This window comes from Salarias fasciatus, chromosome 11 (genome assembly GCF_902148845.1).
Source record: "Salarias fasciatus chromosome 11, fSalaFa1.1, whole genome shotgun sequence".
Lineage (NCBI taxonomy): Eukaryota > Metazoa > Chordata > Actinopteri > Blenniiformes > Blenniidae > Salarias > Salarias fasciatus.
Window position 1 is genome coordinate 35,774,133 of NC_043755.1, and position 25,300 is coordinate 35,799,432.

The 25,300-nt window shown below is 49.7% G+C and overlaps 1 protein-coding gene across 1 annotated transcript in view; it reads left to right on the forward strand.

The window, feature by feature from the left end:
- Positions 1-3,214: 3,214 nt before the first annotated feature.
- The window catches only part of smg5 (SMG5 nonsense mediated mRNA decay factor), a 47,603-nt gene continuing 25,517 nt past the window's right edge, over positions 3,215-25,300 (forward strand). Inside the window, exons 1-11 of the mRNA XM_030102853.1 lie at positions 3,215-3,798; positions 6,231-6,329; positions 7,596-7,719; positions 7,792-7,948; positions 8,172-8,261; positions 8,336-8,425; positions 8,511-8,589; positions 8,675-8,800; positions 12,994-13,062; positions 20,453-20,679; positions 22,560-22,697. Of these exons, the coding sequence (XP_029958713.1) occupies positions 3,731-3,798; positions 6,231-6,329; positions 7,596-7,719; positions 7,792-7,948; positions 8,172-8,261; positions 8,336-8,425; positions 8,511-8,589; positions 8,675-8,800; positions 12,994-13,062; positions 20,453-20,679; positions 22,560-22,697 (1,267 nt within the window). The 5' untranslated portion in view covers positions 3,215-3,730. The remainder of the gene's footprint in view (positions 3,799-6,230; positions 6,330-7,595; positions 7,720-7,791; positions 7,949-8,171; positions 8,262-8,335; positions 8,426-8,510; positions 8,590-8,674; positions 8,801-12,993; positions 13,063-20,452; positions 20,680-22,559; positions 22,698-25,300) is intronic.

The following is a 25,300-nucleotide window of genomic DNA, read 5'->3' on the forward strand; positions in this document are numbered from 1 at the left end:
CATATCACCACGTCTGGCTTTTTCTCACAAAATGCAGAGAGCCTGCACTTCAGGCGCCCTTCTTCTTCTGTGGTGTCTGTGTAAAATAAGGTTGAAGATGCAAACAGCACACCTAGTGGCATGAAGTGCAAATGCAGTCATGGCGTCGTACTATTGAATGCCGAATACTGACTGCATGTAAAGCATCACATTGATGCTAGCCGGGTAGTCGTGGGGCCCCATTAGGTAGGTTCCCGACGTGTCATTGTAAATTATCCGGGGATTTCAAGTTGTGTCGCTGATATCCGCCGTCTGTCGGGGCCCCCCTACCAGCAACTAACCGCTGAGCACTCGGAAAGGGCCCCATGAGGGGGGTTTTCGACACGCTGTCGTTGCAGCGTCTAGCTAGCGCCTTTAATTTGTCATTGAAATTGACTGATGTCAGCCGTCCCTCGGGACCCCCTTCAGCCAGTAGCGGCGCCTCTGGCTGGAGAGAAGCAGCTGCTGCTCATTCCGCCTCGGATTTAAACAAACAAACAAACAAACAAAAATCCTCGGCAGTGGATTTCACCAAAAGAGGGCCCGTGGGTTTTCATAACCCACCAACCCTATGTAAGTTACGCCTCTGCTCTGGTTATGCGGCTACTGCTGTTTGCCCCTGTAGGTCTCGGGCCCCTGGGCAATTGCCCAGTTGCCCTAATGGTTAATCCGGCCTTGGTGAAGGGGTGTATCTTGGCACAGAGCTGGCTCGCCCAGCCTCATGATGGCTGGCCTCCCACAGTCCATTAGCATTAATGGGCGACAGAGCTGTGCAGCGTGGTGGTGAGGTGTGGCTCTGCCTTACTGGTGCACAGCTGGCTTGTACAGGGCCTAGCACACACGGTGTTGAATGTGGCATATTTACATGAAGGGGCTGTGGTGATGGGGAGACAGGTGGCGAGCATGGGGCCCCGCAGTGAACGTTCCCAGGTGTGAGTGGAGGAGCAGGGTTGCTACCAGCAGCAATAGCAGTTTGTGTGTGATCATCTTCAATATCTCTCAACACTGCAGCGAATGGGGTAGATGTAACATAGTTGTGACGGGTGAAATGGGAGCAATGGGACGCACACTCACCGCCAGCAGCCGTCTCAGATGTTAGGAAAGGGTTGATGGATGGAGAGGTGGGGTTTGCGAACGGTCCTGCTGTCTTGCGTAGCGCCGTTGGAGCGTATCCCACCTGCTCACTAGATGCTAGCGTTAGCTCCATGCTAACGGCAAAAGGGTTAGTACTTTGTCCATATAGATGTACGTCTCCCAGCTGGGCGCTGTTCATGTCCGCTTGCATACTCCTTATTAAGTCCGGCAAAAATGGGTTGGTGATAGGGATGAGCCTAATACTCGTTTTAAACGAGTACTCGTTACGGATAATGCATTTTTTCTGAATCCGAGCACAGCCCGAGCATTGTCTGTCATTATTTGTAGTCGTGCTGATGGGAGATCCTCATTGGTCCTTCATTCTGCTCCGTGCTCCACCGAGACGGCAGGATCCTGATGAGAGAAGCCAGTCGGAGCTGATAAATTAAATATGCGGTATTTTATTTCTTTTTAGCTGCATTGTGCCTGAGGAAAACCTTATAAGGTCGAAGCGTCGAGCGATTGTGCACGCTCTGGGTTTTTTTTTCGGGGGTTTTTAAGTTTCGTTTTCCCTCGCGTTTTTTTCCCCCCCTTATTTCTCTTCTTTTTCATAATAATTTGGGCTTGTGCTCCACTGGGAGGCTGTGATCTGTGGGAGAGAGATGATAACTGGACCGAGGTCCACGTCCCGGTCATGTCCTGGCGCTGCAACCGCGGACAGGACCAGGAAGCTCAGCAGGGGGGATGAGAGGTTTCTCTGGACGCCGGGGAGATTCCGGTGGGGATCATGGGGGGGGGCATTCATACAATTAAAATATTCATGTTCTGACTCAATAAAAAACACTTGTTCTGTAAATAGTTCCTTTACTATTGTGACCAAAAATATTCAAATTTTATTTCTGAGGGTTTTGTGTGAATAAAAAATCATTTATATTACTTTAAAAATAGTCATGTTCTGACTAAAATAAAATAAAAAAAATCTGTACATTGTATCACTGAGACTGTTCTGTAAATAGTTTTCAAATGAAGAATCAATATAGCAACTTCTGAGCAAATATATCAATTTCAGACTTAAAATAGTGTACCAAATTCTGCCCCAGCCCGTTTCCAGTTAAACCACGCCCACTTCCGGTTTAGACCACGCCCCCTTCGAGTACAGATACGGATACAGATAATTTGGATGGGTAAACAGATACAGATACAGATAGTGGTGTACTCGCTCATCCCTAGTTGGTGATTGGATACGTCACTCCATAAACTGCGACTTCTGGGGTCGCGGTGATGCTGCCAGCTGTGCCTGTGGCCGCCATGTCCACTGCCGATTGCCGATTAGATTCCCCCCAAGCCGCCAAAACTTCGGTCCTCATAAAAACAAAGAAATATGATCCCGGACGAGCCCCCAGTGTTACCTCCTCAGCTTCTGTGGCTCCTAACCCGTGGTACGGAACCGCTGAAATAGACCGGGTCTCTGCACCCAGAATGGCTCGTGTTGGTAACTTGCTGTCCAGTTATTCCTGTCATATAAGGAGGCAGAAGTCTTGCTCCAAAAAGGACTTTATTGTCACAAAAACACCGCCGTCGCCAATTTAAATACAGAAAAACAGTGGGCCAATTTGGGCCAAAAACAAACAGTGCAGCTCTCATGAGACACCGCCGAACCTCCCATCTTTTTCCGGAATCCAACCACATTACCCACAATTCCCTCGCTCTTAAATAGCCAGATGCCCAGGCCAGTAACAATTGGTATTTGAAACTGATTCAGTGTAAATGTTTGTTTTTCATTGGAAAGTGGATTTTGACAACTTTCTGTGCTGTTGGATACCTCTTTTCCATTAATTGGAAAGAGGAGTTTATAGGATATCAGGCAACCCTGAAGGAATGGAAGAGGGAGGGGTGAAGGAAGTATTGAAATGGGGAAGAACTGATTAGATCCCTAAAAGAAAAAAGGCAATGTTGGGGAAAATATAAGAATATTATGAGATAGATGTATAACGACCAGCAGATGGCGGTAATACAACCAACGAGATGCAAGCTGTCGTAAGACATCACGGAAGAAGAAGGTCTGGCAACCCGAGCGTGATCTCGTCAACGTGTCCTCTCGCGATATTCGCGGCCGCTGCCTGGTAGAGTAATGGCGGCCTTCTTTGCGCTGGTCAGACCGGGAGAAAACTCATCATAGTAACAACCAAACCGCAAGCAGGACCTGGCATGGAGGAGCGGCTCAGCTGACCGGGACGAGCGCGGATCGCCGTGCGCCGCCTTCTGCCTCGAGTTCACCACCGGATCTACAAAGGACCCGAGAAAAAAGAGAAAAGGAAGAGGGAAGTGAAGGAAGCTAACGCTAACAGCTAGCTGCTAGCAGTCTGTCAACACGGCTGTCACAACGCCGAAGAACCCGGGCTAAGACACCCGAAGAACCCGGGGAAGAGGCGCGAGGAACCCGGGCTAACACACCCGACGAACCCGGAACCAGGGATAACACACCCAACGAACACGGGGAAGAGGCGCGAGGAACCCGGGATAACACACCCGAAGAACCTGGGGAAGTGGCGTGAGGGATCTGAGTGTCTGCGACCACCGAGGCCGGTGCGGGGTCAGTGGAGCTGAAGGTCGCAGAGCCGGTTCCTGGCCGTTGCTCATGATGAGCGGTCCGGGACAGGACAGTGAGCCAGAGGCCAAGGTTCTGCTCATCAAGCGGCTCTACAGGTAAGTGGAACACTGTCAGTGGGAGCTGAGAAGTCAGCAGTGGAGGGTTCTGGATCCTGGGGGGCCCTGGACTCCCTGTGAGCCTCATTTCCATTCAGTTTGTGGCTGTAGGGTTCGAATAGAGTTGCTTGGGGTTTCCCTGCAATTCCACTGTCTGATGTTCTGAATGGTTCTCAGAGAACCAGAAAGAGTGACTCCATCTCTGTAGAGAAACCAGACCCAACAGAACGTTCCTGAGAAGTTGTGTTCTTCCTCCAGATGAGGCCCACCAACGTTCAGCTGCTTGTGGTGTCATCCACAAAATGTTTTCCAGAAAGTCAAGGAGCGTCTGTACTGTACGGCTCTGTACTGTACGGCTCTGTACTGTACTGCTGTGTACTGTACGGCTCTGTACCGCTCTGTACTGTACGGCTCTGTACTGTACGGCTCTGTACTGTACGGCTCTGTACTGTACGGCTCTGTACTGTACGGCTCTGTACCGCTCTGTACTGTACGGCTCTGTACTGTACGGCTCTGTACCGCTCTGTACTGTACGGCTCTGTACTGCTCTGTACTGTACAGCTCTGTACTGCTCTGTACTGTACGGCTCTGTACCGCTCTGTACTGTACGGCTCTGTACTGTACGGCTCTGTACCGCTCTGTACTGTACAGCTCTGTACTGCTCTGTACTGTACGGCTCTGTACCGCTCTGTACTGTACGGCTCTGTACTGTACGGCTCTGTACCGCTCTGTACTGTACGGCTCTGTACTGTACGGCTCTGTACCGCTCTGTACTGTACGGCTCTGTACTGCTCTGTACTGTACAGCTCTGTACTGTACGGCTCTGTACTGTACGGCTCTGTACCGCTCTGTACTGTACGGCTCTGTACTGTACGGCTCTGTACCGCTCTGTACTGTACGGCTCTGTACCGCTCTGTACTGTACGGCTCTGTACCGCTCTGTACTGTACGGCTCTGTACTGCTCTGTACTGTACGGCTCTGTACTGCTCTGTACTGTACGGCTCTGTACTGTACGGCTCTGTACCGCTCTGTACTGTACGGCTCTGTACTGTACGGCTCTGTACCGCTCTGTACTGTACGGCTCTGTACTGTACGGCTCTGTACGGCTCTGTACTGTACGGCTCTGTACTGTACGGCTCTGTACTGTACGGCTCTGTACGGCTCTGTACTGTACGGCTCTGTACTGTACGGCTCTGTACTGTACGGCTCTGTACTGCTCTGTACTGTACGGCTCTGTACTGTACGGCTCTGTACTGTACGGCTCTGTACTGTACGGCTCTGTACTGTATGGCTCTGTACTGTACGGCTCTGTACTGTACGGCTCTGTACTGTACGGCTCTGTACTGTACGGCTCTGTACTGTACGGCTCTGTACTGTACGGCTCTGTACGGCTCTGTACTGTACGGCTCTGTACTGTACGGCTCTGTACGGCTCTGTACTGTACGGCTCTGTACTGCTCTGTACTGTACGGCTCTGTACTGTACGGCTCTGTACTGCTCTGTACTGTACGGCTCTGTACTGTACGGCTCTGTACGGCTCTGTACTGTACGGCTCTGTACTGTACGGCTCTGTACTGCTCTGTACTGTACGGCTCTGTACTGTACGGCTCTGTACTGTACGGCTCTGTACGGCTCTGTACTGTACGGCTCTGTACTGTACGGCTCTGTACTGCTCTGTACTGTACGGCTCTGTACTGTACGGCTCTGTACGGCTCTGTACTGTACGGCTCTGTACTGTACGGCTCTGTACTGCTCTGTACTGTACGGCTCTGTACTGTACGGCTCTGTACGGCTCTGTACTGTACGGCTCTGTACTGTACGGCTCTGTACTGTACGGCTCTGTACTGTACGGCTCTGTACTGCTCTGTACTGTACGGCTCTGTACTGTACGGCTCTGTACTGCTCTGTACTGTACGGCTCTGTACTGTACGGCTCTGTACGGCTCTGTACTGTACGGCTCTGTACTGTACGGCTCTGTACTGCTCTGTACTGTACGGCTCTGTACTGTACGGCTCTGTACGGCTCTGTACTGTACGGCTCTGTACTGTACGGCTCTGTACTGCTCTGTACTGTACGGCTCTATACTGTACGGCTCTGTACCGCTCTGTACTGTACGGCTCTGTACTGTACGGCTCTGTACTGTACGGCTCTGTACTGTACGGCTCTGTACTGTACGGCTCTGTACTGCTCTGTACTGTACGGCTCTGTACTGTACGGCTCTGTACGGCTCTGTACTGTACGGCTCTGTACTGTACCGCTCTGTACTGTACTGTACTGCTCTGTACCGCTCTGTACTGTACCATTAGAACCTGTGCAGTGGAACTGAGGTTCAACAGACAATGAAAAGAGTTTGATTCCAGGATGTCTGTTTGCACCGGTCTGATCTCTGTGCTCCCCCCCCCCCCCCCCACCCCCCCACCCCCCCCACCGAAGAGCCGTGGTGGAGTCTGTTCATAGGCTGGATGTCATCATCAGCAGCAAGTCGTCCTACAGAGAAGTCTTCAAGCCGGAGAACATCAGCCTTCGGAACAAGTAGGTTCTGTGTTTTCTTCCCCAGACCACATGGGCCAGTGGTCCGGACTGCCCTTGGGGGGTGGGGGCGGGGCGGGGGGGGGGGGGGTAATTAAGCAGAATTAAGAAAAGTGCTCCGAGAGAGTTTTGTCGCCTTCTTTCGACTGCTGCTGCTGCTGTGCGCCGGTATATCCTCCCCGGAACGCTGCCATGTGCCATCTGCCTGTGCATCAGAACGTTATTTTAACTGGTTGAAAAGAAACCCCACTTAGCGGGGCCACGGCAGGGGAGCTTCAGTGAAGGACATCATCTCTGCAAAATCGCTCTTTTGGGCTATATTTTTTCATCCATCGCCAGTGTTATCATAAAGTCAGCTCGTCTACCGTCTTCAGGCGAGTCAGCTGACGGTTTTCGCTAACTTAGCCACAATTAGCTCGGATGGGAACGTTGGAGCTCCTCTCCCCAGCAGAGAGGCACTTTGAGTCGGCCTCGGCTGTCACGGCGCCTCGGTGCCTGACTTCCAGGGGCCGAGTTGGGGCCGATTGGGTAAACGGCCCGGAGCTGCTCCACGGCGGCGACGGGAGAGCTCCGGCAGCCGCGGCCCGCTTCACGCGCCTCCGTGGTTATGCGGCGGGTCTCCGCGCGCTCCGCGGCCGGCACGGAGCGCGTCTCCGCCCGGGAGCGGAGATCCGGAGCTGCCGCGCCGCGGCTTGCTCCACGGAGGCGCGTGAAGCGGGCCGCGGCTTCCAGGGGCCGAGTGGAGCTGCCCACGGAGGCTGACGGGAGAGCTCCGGATCTCCGCTCCAGGGCGCAGACGCCGTGCCGGCCGCGGAGCGCGCGGGGACCCGCCGCATAACCACGAAGGCGGAGAGGAGCTCCGCAACGGATTTAAAAATCAATCGTTAGATTAATCGATGCATCGACGAACTATTTCCTAGATTAATCGATTGCAAAAATAATCATTTAACCCAGCCCTAAAAATGCTTTATAACCATTTGGATTTACTTCACGTGCTAACACGCCGTCCCCTGGACCACTGGAAGGAGGATTTTGTCCACTTTCGTCAGTCCGGCTCTGATTCCTCTTCACCTCCAGCAATTGTGTGTGTGTGTGTGTGTGTGTGTGTGTGTGTGTGTGTGTGTGTGTGTGTGTGGTGCATACTGTTTGATGGTGCGGTTTTTATTCTTTTTTTATGATAGTTTTTACTGGTCAGCACTTTGCGTTGTTTTTATAAATATGAAAAGTGCTGTACGAATAAAGTTTGATTTGCTGTGCTGTGTGTTCCAGGCTGAGGGAGCTGTGTGTGAAGCTGATGTTCCTCCACCCTGTGGACTACGGCCGCAAGGCGGAGGAGCTGCTGTGGAGGAAGGTTTACTACGAGGTGATCCAGGTGATCAAGACCAATAAGAAGGTAAATGAGCTGCAGATAGAGGCTGCTGCCCGCGGTCCCTTGGGCCTGGCCTCACCTGCGCTCTGCTTGCAGCACATCCACAGCCGCAGCGCTCTGGAGTGCGCCTACCGGACACACCTGATCGCCGGCGTGGGATTCTACCAGCACCTGCTGCTCTACATCCAGTCCCACTACCAGCTGCAGCTGCAGGACTGCATGGACTGGACCCACGTCACGGACCCCCTGATCGGTACCTGGACCCAGAACCAGACCCAGACCCAGATCCAGGCTCCCAGACCTCGACACTCGTACCCAGACCTCGATACCCAGACCCCGGCTCCCAGACCCAGAACCCGGCACCCAGACCCAGATCATGGCTTCTAGACCCAGACCCAGACCCTGACCCAGACCCCAGCCGCCCCCTGCTGCCTGCAAACCGGATCTGTTGTTGACTGTTTGGCTGTTCCCAACAGGCCGAAAGAAACCTGTGTCAGCGAGCCCGAAGGAGATGGAGTGGGCTCAGGTGGCCTGTCACCGCTGCCTGGTTTACCTGGGAGACCTGGGTAAGTGCGGCGGTCCCGCCTCCCGAAGAGCTCAGTAATCTGTCCTGGATTAATCCTCTTCCTTTTCTCCTCAGCTCGATACCAGAACGAGCTCGCCGGCGTGGAGGCGGAGCATCTGGCCGAGAGGTTTTACCACCAGGCTCTGTCCGTTGTGCCTCACGGAGGTCAGTGATCACTGTTTCACCTCCATCAACCTGCTGAGGAGTGTGGGTGGATCCGACTCATTCCTGGATGACGCTGTGTTTTCAGGAATGCCTTATAACCAGCTGGGAACGCTGGCAGGAAGCAAATTCTACAATGTGGAAGCCACATACTACTACCTGCGCTGGTGAGGCCGCCTGCCGCTCTTCAGGAGCGCTGCTGGGAAATGAAGCCGCGTGGGCAGCATTAACAGGTCTTTACTTCCTGCTCAGCATCCAATCAGATGCTCCATTTGAGGGCGCCTACGGAAACCTGAAGCGGCTGTTTGACAAAGCGGCCAAAATGTACCAGCAGGTCAAGAAGCAGGAGATGAAGAAGCTGTCTCCATCCAGACACAGGTCAGCATCACCAACACACTCGTAATCTGGATTAGACACACTCACACCTGTCATCTGGATTAGACACACTCCATGATCCAGATTAGATGCACTTCATGATCCAGATTAGACAAATTCATAATCTGGATTAGACATCCTCTGTGGTCTGGATTAGACACACTCATAATTAGAGGTCGACCGATATGGGTTTTTTGGGGGCCGATGCCGATATTTTCCAAATTTGGGCAGCCGATGCCGATATGCATAGCCGATTTTTCCAATTTGATATTTAGGCCGATTTTTAATAAATGTACATTTCACATTTTTGTGAAACGCAGCAATTTCTGAGCAACAAAAAAAAGTCTATTACAAGTGGTGTCCAGTCCTCTGAACTTTTATTCAGCTTTTGAAACAATGAAATATGTTGTCTGAGTAAACACACAATGCAACAAGCAGCAGGAAACATTCACACTCTTCTGAAAGTCTCAAAAAAGAAATTTAAACTTTAATATAATTTGAACAGAAGTCGTCAGAACCAAGGCTGTAAAAAAGTCATGCATACAAATAAAAACAGAACTCCGGTCATGCGTTATGTGGAGGAATTTGCGGGTGGCTGATACATGCTTCAGAAAAAGCCCCATGATTGATTATTTACTTTTTTTTTTACTCTCGCCATTTCCTCCTATTTACTTTGCTCTGCTGTTAACTCCAGTAGTGGTGTGTTTTCAGCAACAGGGTTGAACACGCACAAGTAAAGTCAGCTCAGACCAGCTGATCTCTTAATGCTAAAACTGATCACAAAGAAGCATTTGAAGTAAACAACATGCAGGGTTTCAGTCCGGGCGCCCTGCCCACGCTAAATTGTGCAGCGCCCGGACAACGGAGGAGAAGAAGAAAAAAAAAACTCTCAGACAGTCGACGGCAGCGTTAGCAACGTTAGCAGCGTTAGCACCGCGGCACGACGCGCTCCCCGGCCAAACTTTCTTTCTGCAGTAAACACTGATCTGCTGCAGACTGGAGCCACAGAGCCGCAAAAACGTTGAAACGTTCAACAAATCCATTCTTCACTGTAGCTGCAACAGATGCAGCTTTTCCCACAGCCTGGATTCCACCGAGCACGCTCCGCTCTGACGTAACTGAATGCAGCAGCGCCACAGGGGGCCTTTCTTGAGCGGCAGCTTTAGCTGCCCGCACATGCGCCTGATCAAAAATTGCGTCATTTTATACAACGGATCAAAAATTGGCTTTTTAAAAGAAAATATGGCCGATGGCCGATGGAGAAAAATGTCCAAATATCGGCCCGATATATTGGCCGGCCGATAAATCGGTCGACCTCTACTCATAATCTGGATTAGACATCATCTGTGATCTGGATTAGACATCCTCTGTGATCTGGATTAAACATCCTCTGTGATCTGGATTAGACACACTCATAATCTGGATTAGACATCCTCTGTGATCTGGATTAGACACACTCATAATCTGGATTAGACATCCTCTGTGATCTGGATTAGACATCCTCTGTGATCTGGATTAGACATCCTCTGTAATCTGGATTAGACATCCTCTGTGATCTGGATTAAACATCCTCTGTGATCTGGATTAGACACACTCATAATCTGGATTAGACATCCTCTGTGATCTGGATTAGACATCCTCTGTGATCTGGATTAGACACACTCATAATCTGGATTAGACATCCTCTGTGATCTGGATTAGACATCCTCTGTAATCTGGATTAAACATCCTCTGTGATCTGGATTAGACATCCTCTGTGATCTGGATTAGACACACTCATAATCTGGATTAGACACACTCATAATCTGGATTAGACATCCTCTGTGATCTGGATTAAACATCCTCTGTGATCTGGATTAGACACACTCATAATCTGGATTAGACATCCTCTGTAATCTGGATGAGACACACTCATAATCTGGATTAGACATCCTCTGTGATCTGGATTAGACATCCTCTGTGATCTGGATTAGACACACTCATAATCTGGATTAGACAGCCTTTGTGATCTGGATTAGACACACTCATAATCTGGATTAGACATCCTCTGTAATCTGGATTAGACACACTCATAATCTGGATTAGACATCCTTTGTGATCTGGATTAGACATAATCTGGATCACGTTTGTAATGAAGAGGGGGAAAAAGTGTTTAAGTCACAATTTTTGTGAACTTTATTTCACAAAATCCAAGACTAAGAAGGGTCATTTGATTTGAAAATGGTTAGCAAGTTTTTTTCAACTACACAAACACACAGAACAACAGGCTGAATCAGTGACTGGTGTGTCAACGTAACAGTAATGGTCATCCAGCGACACAATGGCATTAAAGCGACACTAATCCCCCTCTCCCACTGCAACTAGCGGGTCGACCCGTGTCTGCGACCCGCTAACTATCGCCTTTTTAGATGCCTTTCCCACCGCCTGCAGACCCGCCTCTCACTTCCTGCTGGCGAGCCGCGTCGCTGCATTTTCCCACACTGATGGTGTCCCACGTTGATGACATCATCAGCGCTACGGAGCAAAACGAAAGTAAACAATGCAGCGGGAAACAGTCCCTGTCACCTGTAGACGAATCTCCTCTTCCCCACGGATCAGGGGAAGCTCTCTGGTCTCGCTCTCTTGCCACTGCTGGGTCATGTTGACGAAGGAAATCTCACGCTGTGTCCAGAAACAACAATTAGCGCGCTAACTTAGCCGCGCTGCGTCGACGTCTTCATGTAAGTTCCCGGATGTGTCCCTCCCACTAAAAGCCGCTATAAACTCACCCGGGAATTTACCGGGTCGATTGCAGGGTCAACGACCCGGGTCGAAATCCCGGGTCAAACCTTTTCCCACTGCCATGACTTAGCGGGTTTAAATGGGTTTTCTGGCCAGTGGGAAAGGGGTATAAGGAACTTCTCAACCTTAATAAAACATTTTAATATCTTTTGTGACGATTCGTTGACCTCCAGCAGCTGAATGAGCCTCCGTCAGCTGAGGGCGTCGGCGTTGCTCCACCTGGACGGAGCAGCTGTGAGGAGGGCGGAGGAATCCTGCTCCCTGAACACTGCTGCTTCACGGCGTGCTCGCTTCATGATGGAACGTCGTTTCTCCATTAGATTCATCACCTCGTCGCTGTCCGTCCTTCACACACCCGCTGGAAACAAATGTAGGCGACTTCAGTCCGACAGCACGCCACCGGGAGCATTTTACCACGCCGCGCGCTCGGCCTCATGGGAACTGTAGTATTCCTTCAGGCAAAACACGACCGCTTTGTCCACTGGCGCCGCCAAAATCAACGAAAACTGAAAGTTCCTTAGTGTCGCTTTAAAGCAGCTAACAGCTGACTGACCCCATGGCTAAAGCCAACAGCTGACTGACCCCATGGCTAAAGCTAACAGCTGACTGACCCCATGGCTAAAGCTAACAGCTGACTGACCCCATGGCTAAAGCTAACAGCTGACTGACCCCATGGCTAAAGCCAACAGCTGACTGACCCCATGGGTAAAGCCAACAGCTGACTGACCCCATGGCTAAAGCTAACAGCTGACTGACCCCATGGCTAAAGCTAACAGCTGACTGACCCCATGGCTAAAGCTAACAGCTGACTGACCCCATGGCTAAAGCTAACAGCTGACTGACCCCATGGCTAAAGCCAACAGCTGACTGACCCCATGGCTAAAGCTAACAGCTGACTGACCCCATGGCTAAAGCCAACAGCTGACTGACCCTATGGCTAAAGCCAACAGCTGACTGACCCCATGGCTAAAGCTAACAGCTGACTGACCCCATGGCTAAAGCTAACAGCTGACTGACCCCATGGGTAAAGCTAACAACTGACTGACCCCATGGCTAAAGCTAACAGCTGACTGACCCCATGGCTAAAGCTAACAGCTGACTGACCCCATGGGTAAAGCTAACAACTGACTGACCCCATGGCTAAAGCTAACAGCTGACTGACCCCATGGCTAAAGCTAACAGCTGACTGACCCCATGGGTAAAGCTAACAACTGACTGACCCCATGGCTAAAGCTAACAGCTGACTGACCCCATGGCTAAAGCTATCAGCTGACTGACCCCATGGCTAAAGCTAACAGCTGACTGGCCCCATGGCTAAAGCTAACAAGCTAACAGTTTGAACTTGTTTTCACTTGTCTGAATGGGTTTCAACTGGTTTGAACCTGTTTGGACCTGTCTGAGCTGGTTTCCTGCAGGTCCAGGGTCATCAAGCGCCTCCTGGTGAGCTTCATGTACCTGCAGAGTCTGCTGCAGCCTAAAAGCAGGTGAGTGCAGCAGGAGTACTGCCTCTGATTTATCAGAACCCACAGTTCTGTTTATGTCTTGTTCTTAAAGACTCTTCATGTAACCTATATGTCCAGAAGTATTCGCTCACCTGCCACCCCCACTGTTACCTTAAAGGGGACATATTATGCTATTTTTCAGTCACGTCATGTCTGTCTCAGAAGCCCAAAAACAATATTTAAAGGGATAGCTTGGGATTTTTGACAAAAGTCTGTATAGCATCCCAGTCAGCAGTGTTGTGCATTCACACAGACTGACCCCTGACCCCTGACCCCTGACAGCGTCCAGTGAGCGGAGATCCTGTCCGGCTTAGGTCCAGAGGAAAGTAGTCCGGCAAGTTTGCTGGGGTCTCGAAAATAAAGCGTTTTTCTTCTCAAACCAATATGTGTTGGAAAGAGTGATATAATTGCATCACAAACCGTTGTCAGCGAAAAAGTCAGACCTCATAAACGCTTGGCACTATTTTCTCTCCCTTCATATCACTCCCCCGCCTCCAGCTGGAGGCAGCCATGCTGGTTTCACTTTCAATCAGTCAATCAATTTATTTTTGTATAGCCCAGTATCACAACAACAGCTGCCTCAGAGGCTTCAAGATGTTACATTGGTTGGTAAAAATAAAAACAGTGAATAAGCATAATGGTAATATGTCAGATTCACAGTAACGAGACAAAACGAAGCAACCACCGCCTTAGACCCTCACATCCGGCAAGAACAAACTCCAGAAACCCAGTGGGAAAAGAAGAGATCATTGGGGAGAACCACAGTATGGAGGGATCCCTCTCCCAGGGACAGACAGCTTTGGCAACAGCTAGCATGAGACAATAAGAAGTAAAGCCTAGGACTATGTTGAGGACAGTCTGTTGGACGGTCCAGCACAAGAACCACTGATCCCAGAAGTAGAACCGAAGCCAGTCCGCGGGCAGGACCGACAGGAGTGTCCTCCCGGTCCGGACGGAGCTTGTTCGTAGGCCCTCGTAATAGTGGAGTCAGCAACTGAAACTGGAGAAGACTCCCCCTCGAAGGGGGGGACAGCAGGTGAAAAGCAATGAACGGACTAAAGGGAAGAATATTCAGACATTAGAGGACAGGGCTCAGTGCACCGTACTTCCCACAGCATTCTAGCTCCTGGGGCAGCTTTGTGGATAGTTTAGTATTTAAACTAGTATTTAGTTAGTATAGTTTAGATGGTTTAGTTTAGTTTGGTTTAGTTTAGTTTGGTTTAGTTTAGTTAAAGCTGGTGTCTGGAGTTTCCGTTCGTTTCCAATGTATGTATCATTTTTCAACAGAGCTTCAATGTGTCAGTCTGGTTCGATACTACAATATAATATCAGCATAAAGCAATATAAAAATGTATTTATGAGCCCCGCCTTCCTCTCATAGACCCCCATGTTATCCGAAAAAGCGCCGGTCAGCGTCAGCCAATAGACTTCGAGCTTCAGCATTCTCGTGCCGTCAATCAAAGTGTGTAGCAGCCAGAGAGCACGCGCACTCTCCCAGGCAGAGGAGAGTTAGCTCCGCAGCAGCCGGCCCGCTCACCTCGGATATATCCACTGTCTGCTGAACATCCACCGTAAACAGCTCAACATGGAGGATGCTGCAGGACTCGGAGGCTCTCATTTTCACCCGACAGATAACTCGCGTGCACAATTAAAGGAGCGTGGCTTGGTCGCCCATGAAAGCAGGGGGAGGGCGGAACCTGAGACGTTGGATTAAAAAAAAACCCTCTCTCTTTCAAAACTCCGGACACGAGCTTTAAGTTTAGAATCCCTAGCTGACCTGATCATAGGCTGCATCGAAGAGAAACGTCTTGAGCCTCACCTTAAATGTGGAGACTGTGTCTGCCTCTTTGACACCACTTGGGAGCTGGTTCCATAAAAACGGTGCCTGATAGCTAAAGGCTCTTCCACCTAGTGTCCATTTAGAGACTCTAGGAGTCACCAGTAACCCTGCATTTTGAGAGCGGAGTGCTCTGATTGGTTGATAAGGCATTAAAGCATCTTGGAGATAGGTCGGAGCCATCCCATTTAGGATTTTGTAAGTGAGGAGAAGAATTTTAAATCTAACTCTAAACTGGACTGGAAGCCAGTGAAGAGATTTTAGAACGGGAGTAATGTGTTCACGTCTTCTAGTTCCGGTTAATAATCTGGCGGCCGCATTTTGAACCAACTGAAAGTTTTTTAATACACTTTTTGGGCAGGCTGCGAGAAGGGAGTTGCAGTAGTCCAGTCTAGTAGAAACAAATGCATGGATGAGTTTTTCTGCATCGCTTCTAGGTAGAATGTTTCTTATTTTAGCTATGTTGCACAAGTGGAAATATGCTGTTTTACAAGCCAGGTTGACGTGTGCTTTAAAGGAGATATCCTGATCAAATAAGACCCCGAGGTTCCTGACAGTAGAGGAGGAGGATACACTGACGTTATCTAAGGTGATAATGTGTTCAGATAGACACTCTCTCAGTTTATGGGGGCCTAGTATAATGACCTCTGTTTTGCCAGGATTCAGACGGAGATAGTTCGTAGTCATCCAGGTTTTAATTTCTCTGATACAGTCACTGAGTCTGTCTATTTGATTAGTTTGATCAGGTTTCATAGATAAATACAATTGTGTGTCATCTGCATAGCAATGAAAATTGATATCGTGACTTCTAATTATGTTCCCTAAAGGAAGCATATATAACAGAAATAAAATTGGCCCGAGCACGGACCCTTGAGGAACCCCATAACTGACCTGGGAGCACAGTGAGGACTGTTGGTTAACGTGAACAAATTGGTACCGATTAGATAAATAGGATTTGAACCAGCAGAGGGCTTTTCCTCTGATGCCGACCTCACATTCTAACCTCTGCAGGAGAATATTGTGGTCGATTGTATCAAAAGCTGCACTGAGGTCTAAGAGAACCAGGACTGAGACTAGACCTGCGTCAGCCGCCAATAGCAAGTCATTAGTGACTTTAACTAACGCAGTCTCAGTGCTGTGATAAGCTCTATATCCTGACTGAAATTTCTCAAATAAACTATTGTCCTGTAGGTGGCGGCAAAGCTGTTTAACCACAACTTTTTCCAGGACTTTTGAAATAAAAGGCAGATTTGATATTGGTCTGTAGTTGGCTAGAATATCAGGATCAAGATTAGGTTTTTTCAGCAGTGGTTTGATTACTGCGAATTTAAATGACTGTGGCACATAGCCATTTTCTAGAGACGTATTTATTATAGTTATGATCGTATTTAAGATAACTGGAAGAATATCTTTGAAAAGCTTAGTTGGAATTGGATCTAGGAGACAGGTCGAAGTTTTAGAAGACATTACAATCAAAGTGATCTCAGCCCCATTTACTGATGAGAAACTATCTAGTATTTCAGGTATTTCAGGTGGAGGCAGTGGCTGGATTCCCTGAGCTTGATCTGAGGAAAGCGCTTCACTGATTTTACCTCTAATGGTTATGATTTTGTCATTAAAGAATTTAAGAAAGTCATGGCAGTTTAAAGATTCTGGGATTACTGGTTCCACTACAGTATGACTGTTTGTCAGTCTGGCTACAGTGTTGAATAGAAACCGAGGGTTATTTTTGTTTATTTCTATTAAACAAGAGTAATATAATGTCTTGGCTTTAAAAAGAATTTGTTTATAGCTTAGCAAGCTACATTTCCAGGCCTTCAGAGATTGTTCCCATTTAGATTTACGCCACAGTCTTTCTAATGGCCGAGTTTTTTGTTTGAGAACACGGGTTTCAGAATTAAACCATGGAGCAACGCGCCTGGGTCGATTGGTTTTCAGCTGCAACAGAGCCACTACGTCAAGGGCAGATTTTAGTGAGTGCATAGCACTGTCAACAAACTGATCATTATTACCACCACTGGTCAATAAGCTCATTTCTGTGAGTTCACAAGATAATGCAGCAAATGCAGGCTGGATCAGTTCTTTGTACCGAGCCACAGATTTTTCAGATAATGTCCGTATCAGCTGAATTTTATCTTTTTGAGCAGAGTAGTCTTCAATCAAAACCTGAAAAGTAATTAAAAAATGGTCTGAGAGTATGGGGTTCAGAGGGAGAACATTTAGGTCCCTGACCTCTATCCCATATGTTAAGACCAGATCCAGGGTGTGCTTGTGACTATGAGTGGATTCATCAACATTTTGAGTGAAACCGATACTATCTAATACTGCAATAAACGCATTACTCAAACTGTCACCAGAATCATCCACATGGATGTTAAAGTCACCTATTATAAGGATCTTGTTATGAGTCAATACTATATTGCTTAAAAACTCTGAGAACTCAGTTAAAAAGTCAGAGTAAGGACCAGGAGGTCGATACACAATAATTAATAGCACAGCTTTTTGATTCTTCCAATTTGGACAAGTAAGCGTTAGTATTAAGCTTTCAAAAGAGTTGAATTTAACATTAGTTTTGGGTTTAAGAAGAAGACTGGAGTGGGAAATCACTGCCACACCTCCACCTCCACCTGTTGATCTAGCTGTTTGGAAATTAACATAGGTTGGAGGGGTACATTCATTGAGCCTCACATAGTCATCTTGCTGGAGCCAAGTTTCTGTTAGAGCAAGGAGATCAATGTTATTGTCACCGATAATCAATCAATCAATCAATCAATGTATTTTTGTACAGCCCAGTATCACAACAACAGCTGCCTCAGAGGCTTCAAGATGTTACATTGGTCGGTAAAAGTAAAAACAGTGAATAAGCATAATGTTAATATGTCAATATTCACAGTAACGAGACAAAACGAAGCAACCACCGCCTTAGACCCTCACATCCGGCAAGAAAAAACTCCAGAAACCCAGTGGGAGAAGAAGAGATCTTGGGGAGAACCACAGTATGGAGGGATCCCTCTCCCAGGGACGGACAGCTTTGGCAACAGCTAGCATGAGACAATAAGAAGTAAAGCCTAGGACAATGTTGAGGACAGTCTGTTGGACGGTCCAACTAACTAACAGGTCATTAACTAACAGAGATTTAGTGGAGATTGCTCTGGCACTTTGTTTATAGCTAGTAAAGCGCTAGCTAGTTCTAGCTCTAGCTGTTAGCATCTCCACGCTGCTTCCAGCTGGAGGCGGCACGGACTGATATGAAGGGAGAGAAAATAGTGCCAAGCATTTACGAGGTCTGACTTTCTCACCGACAACGGTTTGTGATGCAATTATATCACTCTTTCCAACACATATTGGTTTGAGAAGAAAAACGCTTTATTTTCGGGACCCCAGCAAACTTGCCGGACTACTTTCTTCTGGACCTAAACCGGACAGGATCTCCACTCACTGGATGCTGTCAGGGGTCAGGGGTCAGGGGTCAGTCTGTGTGAATGCACAACACTGCTGACTGGGATGCCAGACAGATTCATGTCAAAAATCCCAAACTATCCCTTTAAGTTTGATCGCCCCAAATTCCTCCTTTGTTCAGAGTGTCAGTGGTGTAAAAAGTGGCTCTGAGGAGCCCTCCTCAGAACAGGCTGTTTCAGAGCCTGCTTCCTGGTATGCACATGAACACATCTGGCCTCGCCCACTCTCACATTCACACACACACACACACACACACACACACACACACACACACACACACACACACACACACACACACACACACACGCAGGGTGGGGGCACAGTCAGGAGGAGTTAATTCCGCTTATTTCAGTATAAGCGGGCCAAACTCAAACTCGACTGGTTCAGCAGGCATTTTCACAAAATGTGGTGCAGCATGACAGGGAGGAAACCAGAGCGTTTTCAAATTTGAATGTAACAGTGAGGCCACGGCAACACACACTACTGTAAGAAACCCTTCACAAAGTGAAGAAGACTTAATATGTTCCCTTTAAACTGCCAGTGTTTCCACAGACTCATGAAAGTGGAGAAACTGAAGTCTGTTCATCAGGTGAACTGGTGAACTGGCGTCCAGTGAACCAGACTACACCAGTTCACCAGACACCAGATCACCTGACACCAATTAAAGGGGCTGTATCCTGCTTTTTCAGCTCGTCCAAACCCTATTATTGGCATTAACATGGTAATAGTTTATTTTTGGCGCTAAGGAAAAGTCATTTTGTGTGAAATAAAAGATTTTCTGGGGCTAATTCTGAAACCCGGAAGAGAAAACGCTCCGTTTCACTGAAATCCCGCCTCTCCCCCTGTGGACTTTGACTGACAGCTACTTCAACCAATCAGAGCTTCAAAACAAATACGCTAGCTAGCTTTAGCTCTTTAGCTCTAGCTAGCTTCTCTACATACAAAGACACACGAAAACGTCTTTTCCTGTTAGAAACTCACCAAGCGCAGACCCTTCAGACCCTTCAGACCCTTCAGACCCTTCAGACCCTTCAGACCCTTCAGACCCTTCAGACCCTTCAGACCCTTCAGACCCTTCAGACCCTCCAGACCCTCCAGACTCTTCAGACCCTTCAGACCCTCCAGACCCTCCAGACCCTTCAGACCCTTCAGACCCTTCAGACTCTTCAGACCCTTCAGACCCTCCAGACCCTCCAGACCCTTCAGACCCTTCAGACTCTTCAGACTCTTCAGACTCTTCAGACTCTTCAGACCCTTCAGACTCTTCAGACCCTTCAGACCCTTCAGACCCTTCAGACTCTTCAGACCCTTCAGACCCTTCAGACCCTTCAGACTCTTCAGACTCTTCAGACCCTTCAGACCCTTCAGACCCTCCAGACCCTCCAGACCCTCCAGACCCTCCAGACCCTTCAGACCCTTCAGACCCTTCAGACCCTTCAGACTCTTCAGACTCTTCAGACTCTTGCTCCTGCTTGATTGTCGCTTTCAGACGATGGTTAAAGTTTATCTCCGTAATCAGAGTTAGAAAAAAGCGGCAGCGCTGATTGCCGAGGGCCTGGGGGGGGGGGGGGGGGGGGGGCTCAGGGGAGCCATCTTCACCGTGTGACGTGAACGTGGGAAACAGAGCGTTTTCACGGTGGGAGGGGCTGCCTCTCTGAGCAGCAGAAACACGAGGAAAGCTCAAACACGCAGGCACGAAGGAAAAAAATGCTTTGGGGTGTTTTTGGTGAGAACATAACTATATAACAAGGTTAAAACATACAAAAAGTGAAGTTTGCATGATACAGCCCCTTTAATTTGAGGCCGGTTCACCAGACGTCATCACGCCAACAGCTCTTTGAAACAATGAAAAGACTTTCACAGCCGAAAAGCTAGAAGGTGGTAAACAGCAGAGCAGGACCTGTTTCTTCAGGACATGGCGGACTGGAGGCGGTGCCACAAGGATGGGTGGGGCGGTGGCGGTGGGGGGAGGGGCTACCAGAGGCCAAAGGGCAGAGATGCAGCGGTGTGTTTGGGCAGCCAGGCTCTGTTTCGGTGAAGTGACGACTTTCTTTGTGCCGTTGTGTGACGGAGCAGCCTGATGGAGACGGAGCTCACGTCGCTCTGCCAGGCGGTGCTGGATGACTTCAACCTGGTGCTTTTCTACCTGCCGCCGCCGCCCGGCGCTCTGCCGCCGCCGCCCGGCGACGAGGACGAGGAGCAGCCACAGCACGCCGACGTCTCCTGCGGCGTGCTGCCCGACACGCTGGTCTTCAAGATGGTGGTGACCTGTCTGATGGTGGTGCACAGCCTGAAGAGAGGAGGTGAGGGGCTGCTTGTCCAGGGGCTGTCCAGACAGTACCTCCATAGTGTTCACTCTGGCTCTGTTCTCAGGGTCTAAGCAGTACAGTACCTCCATAGCGTTCACTCTGGCTCTGTTCTCAGGGTCTAAGCAGTACAGTACCTCCATAGTGTTCACTCTGGCTCTGTTCTCAGGGTCTAAGCAGTACAGTACCTCCATAGCGTTCACTCTGGCTCTGTTCTCAGGGTCTAAGCAGTACAGTACCTCCATAGCGTTCACTCTCTCCTCTGTTCTCAGGGTCTAAGCAGTACAGTACCTCCATAGCGTTCACTCTCTCCTCTGTTCTCAGGGTCTAAGCAGTACAGTACCTCCATAGCGTTCACTCTCTCCTCTGTTCTCAGGGTCTAAGCAGTACAGTACCTCCATAGCGTTCACTCTCTCCTCTGTTCTCAGGGTCTAAGCAGCACAGTACCTCCATAGCGTTCACTCTCTCCTCTGTTCTCAGGGTCTAAGCAGTACAGTACCTCCATAGCGTTCACTCTCTCCTCTGTTCTCAGGGTCTAAGAAGTACAGTACCTCCATAGTGTTCACTCTCTCCTCTGTTCTCAGGGTCTAAGCAGTACAGTACCTCCATAGCGTTCACTCTCTCCTCTGTTCTCAGGGTCTAAGCAGTACAGTACCTCCATAGCGTTCACTCTCTCCTCTGTTCTCAGGGTCTAAGCAGTACAGTACCTCCATAGCGTTCACTCTGGCTCTGTTCTCAGGATCTAAGCAGTACAGTACCTCCATAGCGTTCACTCTCTCCTCTGTTCTCAGGGTCTAAGCAGCACAGTACCTCCATAGCGTTCACTCTGGCTCTGTTCTCAGGGTCTAAGCAGTACAGTACCTCCATAGCGTTCACTCTGGCTCTGTTCTCAGGGTCTAAGCAGTACAGTACCTCCACAGCGTTCACTCTCTCCTCTGTTCTCAGGGTCTAAGCAGCACAGTACCTCCATAGCGTTCACTCTGGCTCTGTTCTCAGGGTCTAAACAGTACAGTACCTCCATAGCGTTCACTCTGGCTCTGTTCTCAGGGTCTAAGCAGTACAGTACCTCCATAGCGTTCACTCTCTCCTCTGTTCTCAGGGTCTAAGCAGTACAGTACCTCCATAGCGTTCACTCTCTCCTCTGTTCTCAGGGTCTAAGCAGTACAGTACCTCCATAGCGTTCACTCTCTCCTCTGTTCTCAGGGTCTAAGCAGTACAGTACCTCCATAGTGTTCACTCTCTCCTCTGTTCTCAGGGTCTAAGCAGTACAGTACCTCCATAGCGTTCACTCTGGCTCTGTTCTCAGGGTCTAAGCAGTACAGTACCTCCATAGCGTTCACTCTGGCTCTGTTCTCAGGATCTAAGCAGTACAGTACCTCCATAGCGTTCACTCTCTCCTCTGTTCTCAGGGTCTAAGCAGTACAGTACCTCCATAGCGTTCACTCTCTCCTCTGTTCTCAGGGTCTAAGCAGTACAGTACCTCCATAGCGTTCACTCTCTCCTCTGTTCTCAGGGTCTAAGCAGTACAGTACCTCCATAGTGTTCACTCTCTCCTCTGTTCTCAGGGTCTAAGCAGTACAGTACCTCCATAGTGTTCACTCTCTCCTCTGTTCTCAGGGTCTAAGCAGTACAGTACCTCCATAGCGTTCACTGTCTCCTCTGTTCTCAGGGTCTAAGCAGTACAGTACCTCCATAGCGTTCACTCTCTCCTCTGTTCTCAGGGTCTAAGCAGTACAGTACCTCCATAGCGTTCACTCTCTCCTCTGTTCTCAGGGTCTAAGCAGTACAGTACCTCCATAGCGTTCACTCTCTCCTCTGTTCTCAGGGTCTAAGCAGTACAGTACCTCCATAGCGTTCACTCTCTCCTCTGTTCTCAGGGTCTAAGCAGTACAGTACCTCCATAGCGTTCACTCTGGCTCTGTTCTCTGAGCTGGTGAACCACGTCAACATCAGGCTGCAGGCTGAGCTGGAGGAGGCGGAGAGCCAGGTCCCTCCTCTTCAAACCGACGCTGCAGGTGAGCTGACCGACAGTCTGGGCTGGACGGGTTCTGTCTCCATGGCGTCTCCGTCGTGTCTCCGTCGTGTTTCTGTCGTGTCTCTTTCGTGTCTCCGTCGTCTCTCCCTCGTGTCTCTGTCATGTGTCTGTCCTGTCTCTGTCGTGTCTCTGTCATGTCTCTGTCGTGTCTCTGTCGTGTCTCTGTCGTGTCGTCCCTCCGTCGTGTCTTTGTCGTCTCTCCGTTGTGTCTCTGTCGTGTCTCTTTCGTGTCTGACGTGTCGTGGCTTTGTCTTGTCTCCGTCGTGTCTCTGTTGTGTCTCTTTCGTGTCTCTGTCGTCTCTCCGTCGTCTTTGTCGTGTCTCTGTCGTGTCTCTGTCGTGTCTTTGTAGTCTCTCCGTCATGTCTTTGTCGTGTTTCCGTCGTGTGTCTTTCGTGTCTTTGTCGTCTCTCCGTCGTGTCTCTGTTGTGTCTGTCATGTCTTTGTTGTCTCTCTGTTGTCTCTCCGTCGTCTCTCTGTCATCTTTGTCATGTCTTTGTCGTCTCTCCGTCGTCTCTCCGTCGTCTCTCTGTCGTGTCTCTGTCATGTCTTTGTCGTCTCTCCGTCGTCTCTCTGTCGTGTCTCTGTCATGTCTTTGTCGTCTCTCCGTCGTCTCTCCGTCGTCTCTCTGTCGTGTCTCTGTCATGTCTTTGTCGTCTCTCCGTCGTCTCTCTGTCGTGTCTCTGTCATGTCTTTGTCGTCTCTCCGTCGTCTCTCCGTCGTCTCTCTGTCGTGTCTCTGTCATGTCTTTGTCGTCTCTCCGTCGTCTCTCCGTCGTCTCTCTGTAGTGTGTCTGTCGTCTCTCCGTCGTCTCTTCGTCATGTCTCCGTCGTCTCTCCGTCGTCTCTCTGTCGTGTCTCTGTCATGTCTCCGTCGTCTCTCCGTCGTCTCTCCGTCGTCTCTCTGTAGTGTCTCTGTCATGTCTTTGTCGTCTCTCCGTCGTCTCTCTGTTGTGTCTCTGTTGTGTCTCTGTCATGTCTTTGTCGTCTCTCCGTCGTCTCTCCGTCGTCTCTCCGTCGTCTCTCTGTCGTCTCTCTGTTGTGTCTCTGTCATGTCTTTGTCGTCTCTCCGTCGTCTCTCCGTCGTCTCTCTGTAGTGTCTCTGTCATGTCTTTGTCGTCTCTCCGTCGTCTCTCTGTTGTGTCTCTGTCATGTCTTTGTCGTCTCTCCGTCGTCTCTCCGTCGTCTCTCCGTCGTCTCTCCGTCGTCTCTCCGTCGTCTCTCTGTCGTCTCTCTGTTGTGTCTCTGTCATGTCTTTGTCGTCTCTCCGTCGTCTCTCCGTCGTCTCTCTGTAGTGTCTCTGTCATGTCTTTGTCGTCTCTCCGTCGTCTCTCTGTTGTGTCTCTGTCATGTCTTTGTCGTCTCTCCGTCGTCTCTCCGTCGTCTCTCCGTCGTCTCTCCGTCGTCTCTCTGTCGTGTCTCTGTCGTGTCTCTTGTGTCTCGGGTAAAGGACCTCCTCCTCAGGCTCTCCTTAGGACCTGTAAGCTGGATTTTCTCTGTTTAACTGAGACGTGAGACTTCCTGGTCGTCTCCCAGCTGAATGGCGCTCCTCCACCGGGTTTGTTTACATCAGCAAACCTGGCGGCTCGGGTCGCGGAGGCGGTCTCACGAAACTGCACCGCGAGAAGTGGAAGGTCCTCCCCGTCTCTCTGTCTGCTTTCTCCTCACTGGAATGCCTTGCTCATCAGACCTCCGGCCTCACTCCCACAATCATCGCCTCTGTCTGCCGTCCCTCCAGGCCTCACACTGACTTTCTAAACGGGTTCTCGGCCCTTCTCGGCGTCCTCTCCACTCTGTCTCGCCTGTCTGTCAATGTAACCCTGCTGGGTGACTTCAGCAGACACATGGACAGTCCTGCTGTCCCCTCACCAAGGACTTCTCCTCAGCACTTAACCGTTTTGGTAGATGTGGGCCAATATGAACTTTTTTCACAAAATTTCACAAAAAAGACATGTCTCCTGCTCCTCTGTCTCTCCATAAGGACTCCATGTCTCCTGCTCCTCTGTCTCTCCATAAGGACTCCATGTCTCCTGCTCCTCTGTCTCTCCATAAGGACTCCATGTCTCCTGCTCCTCTGTCTCTCCATAAGGACTCCATGTCTCCTGCTCCTCTGTCTCTCCATAAGGACTCCATGTCTCCTGCTCCTCTGTCTCTCCATAAGGACTCCATGTCTCCTGCTCCTCTGTCTCTCCATAAGGACTCCATGTCTCCTGCTCCTCTGTCTCTCCATAAGGACTCCATGTCTCCTGCTCCTCTGTCTCTCCATAAGGACTCCATGTCTCCTGCTCCTCTGTCTCTCCATAAGGACTCCATGTCTCACGCTCAGTCACAATATTACTCTGGTCTTTTCTGCTCCAATGCAGCGGCAGTAAGAACCTCTGTTCTGTTTTAAAAAGCATCACCCCCCCCCACCTGACTCTGACTCTCTACCCCCCCCTTCCCACCTGACTCTCTACCCCCCCCCACTGGACTGTGACTGTCTGCCCCCCCACTGGACTCTGACTCTCTGCCCCCCCCCCCCCCCCCCCTCACATCTGACTCGCTACCCCCCCCACTGGACTGTGACTCTCTAACCCCCCCCACTGG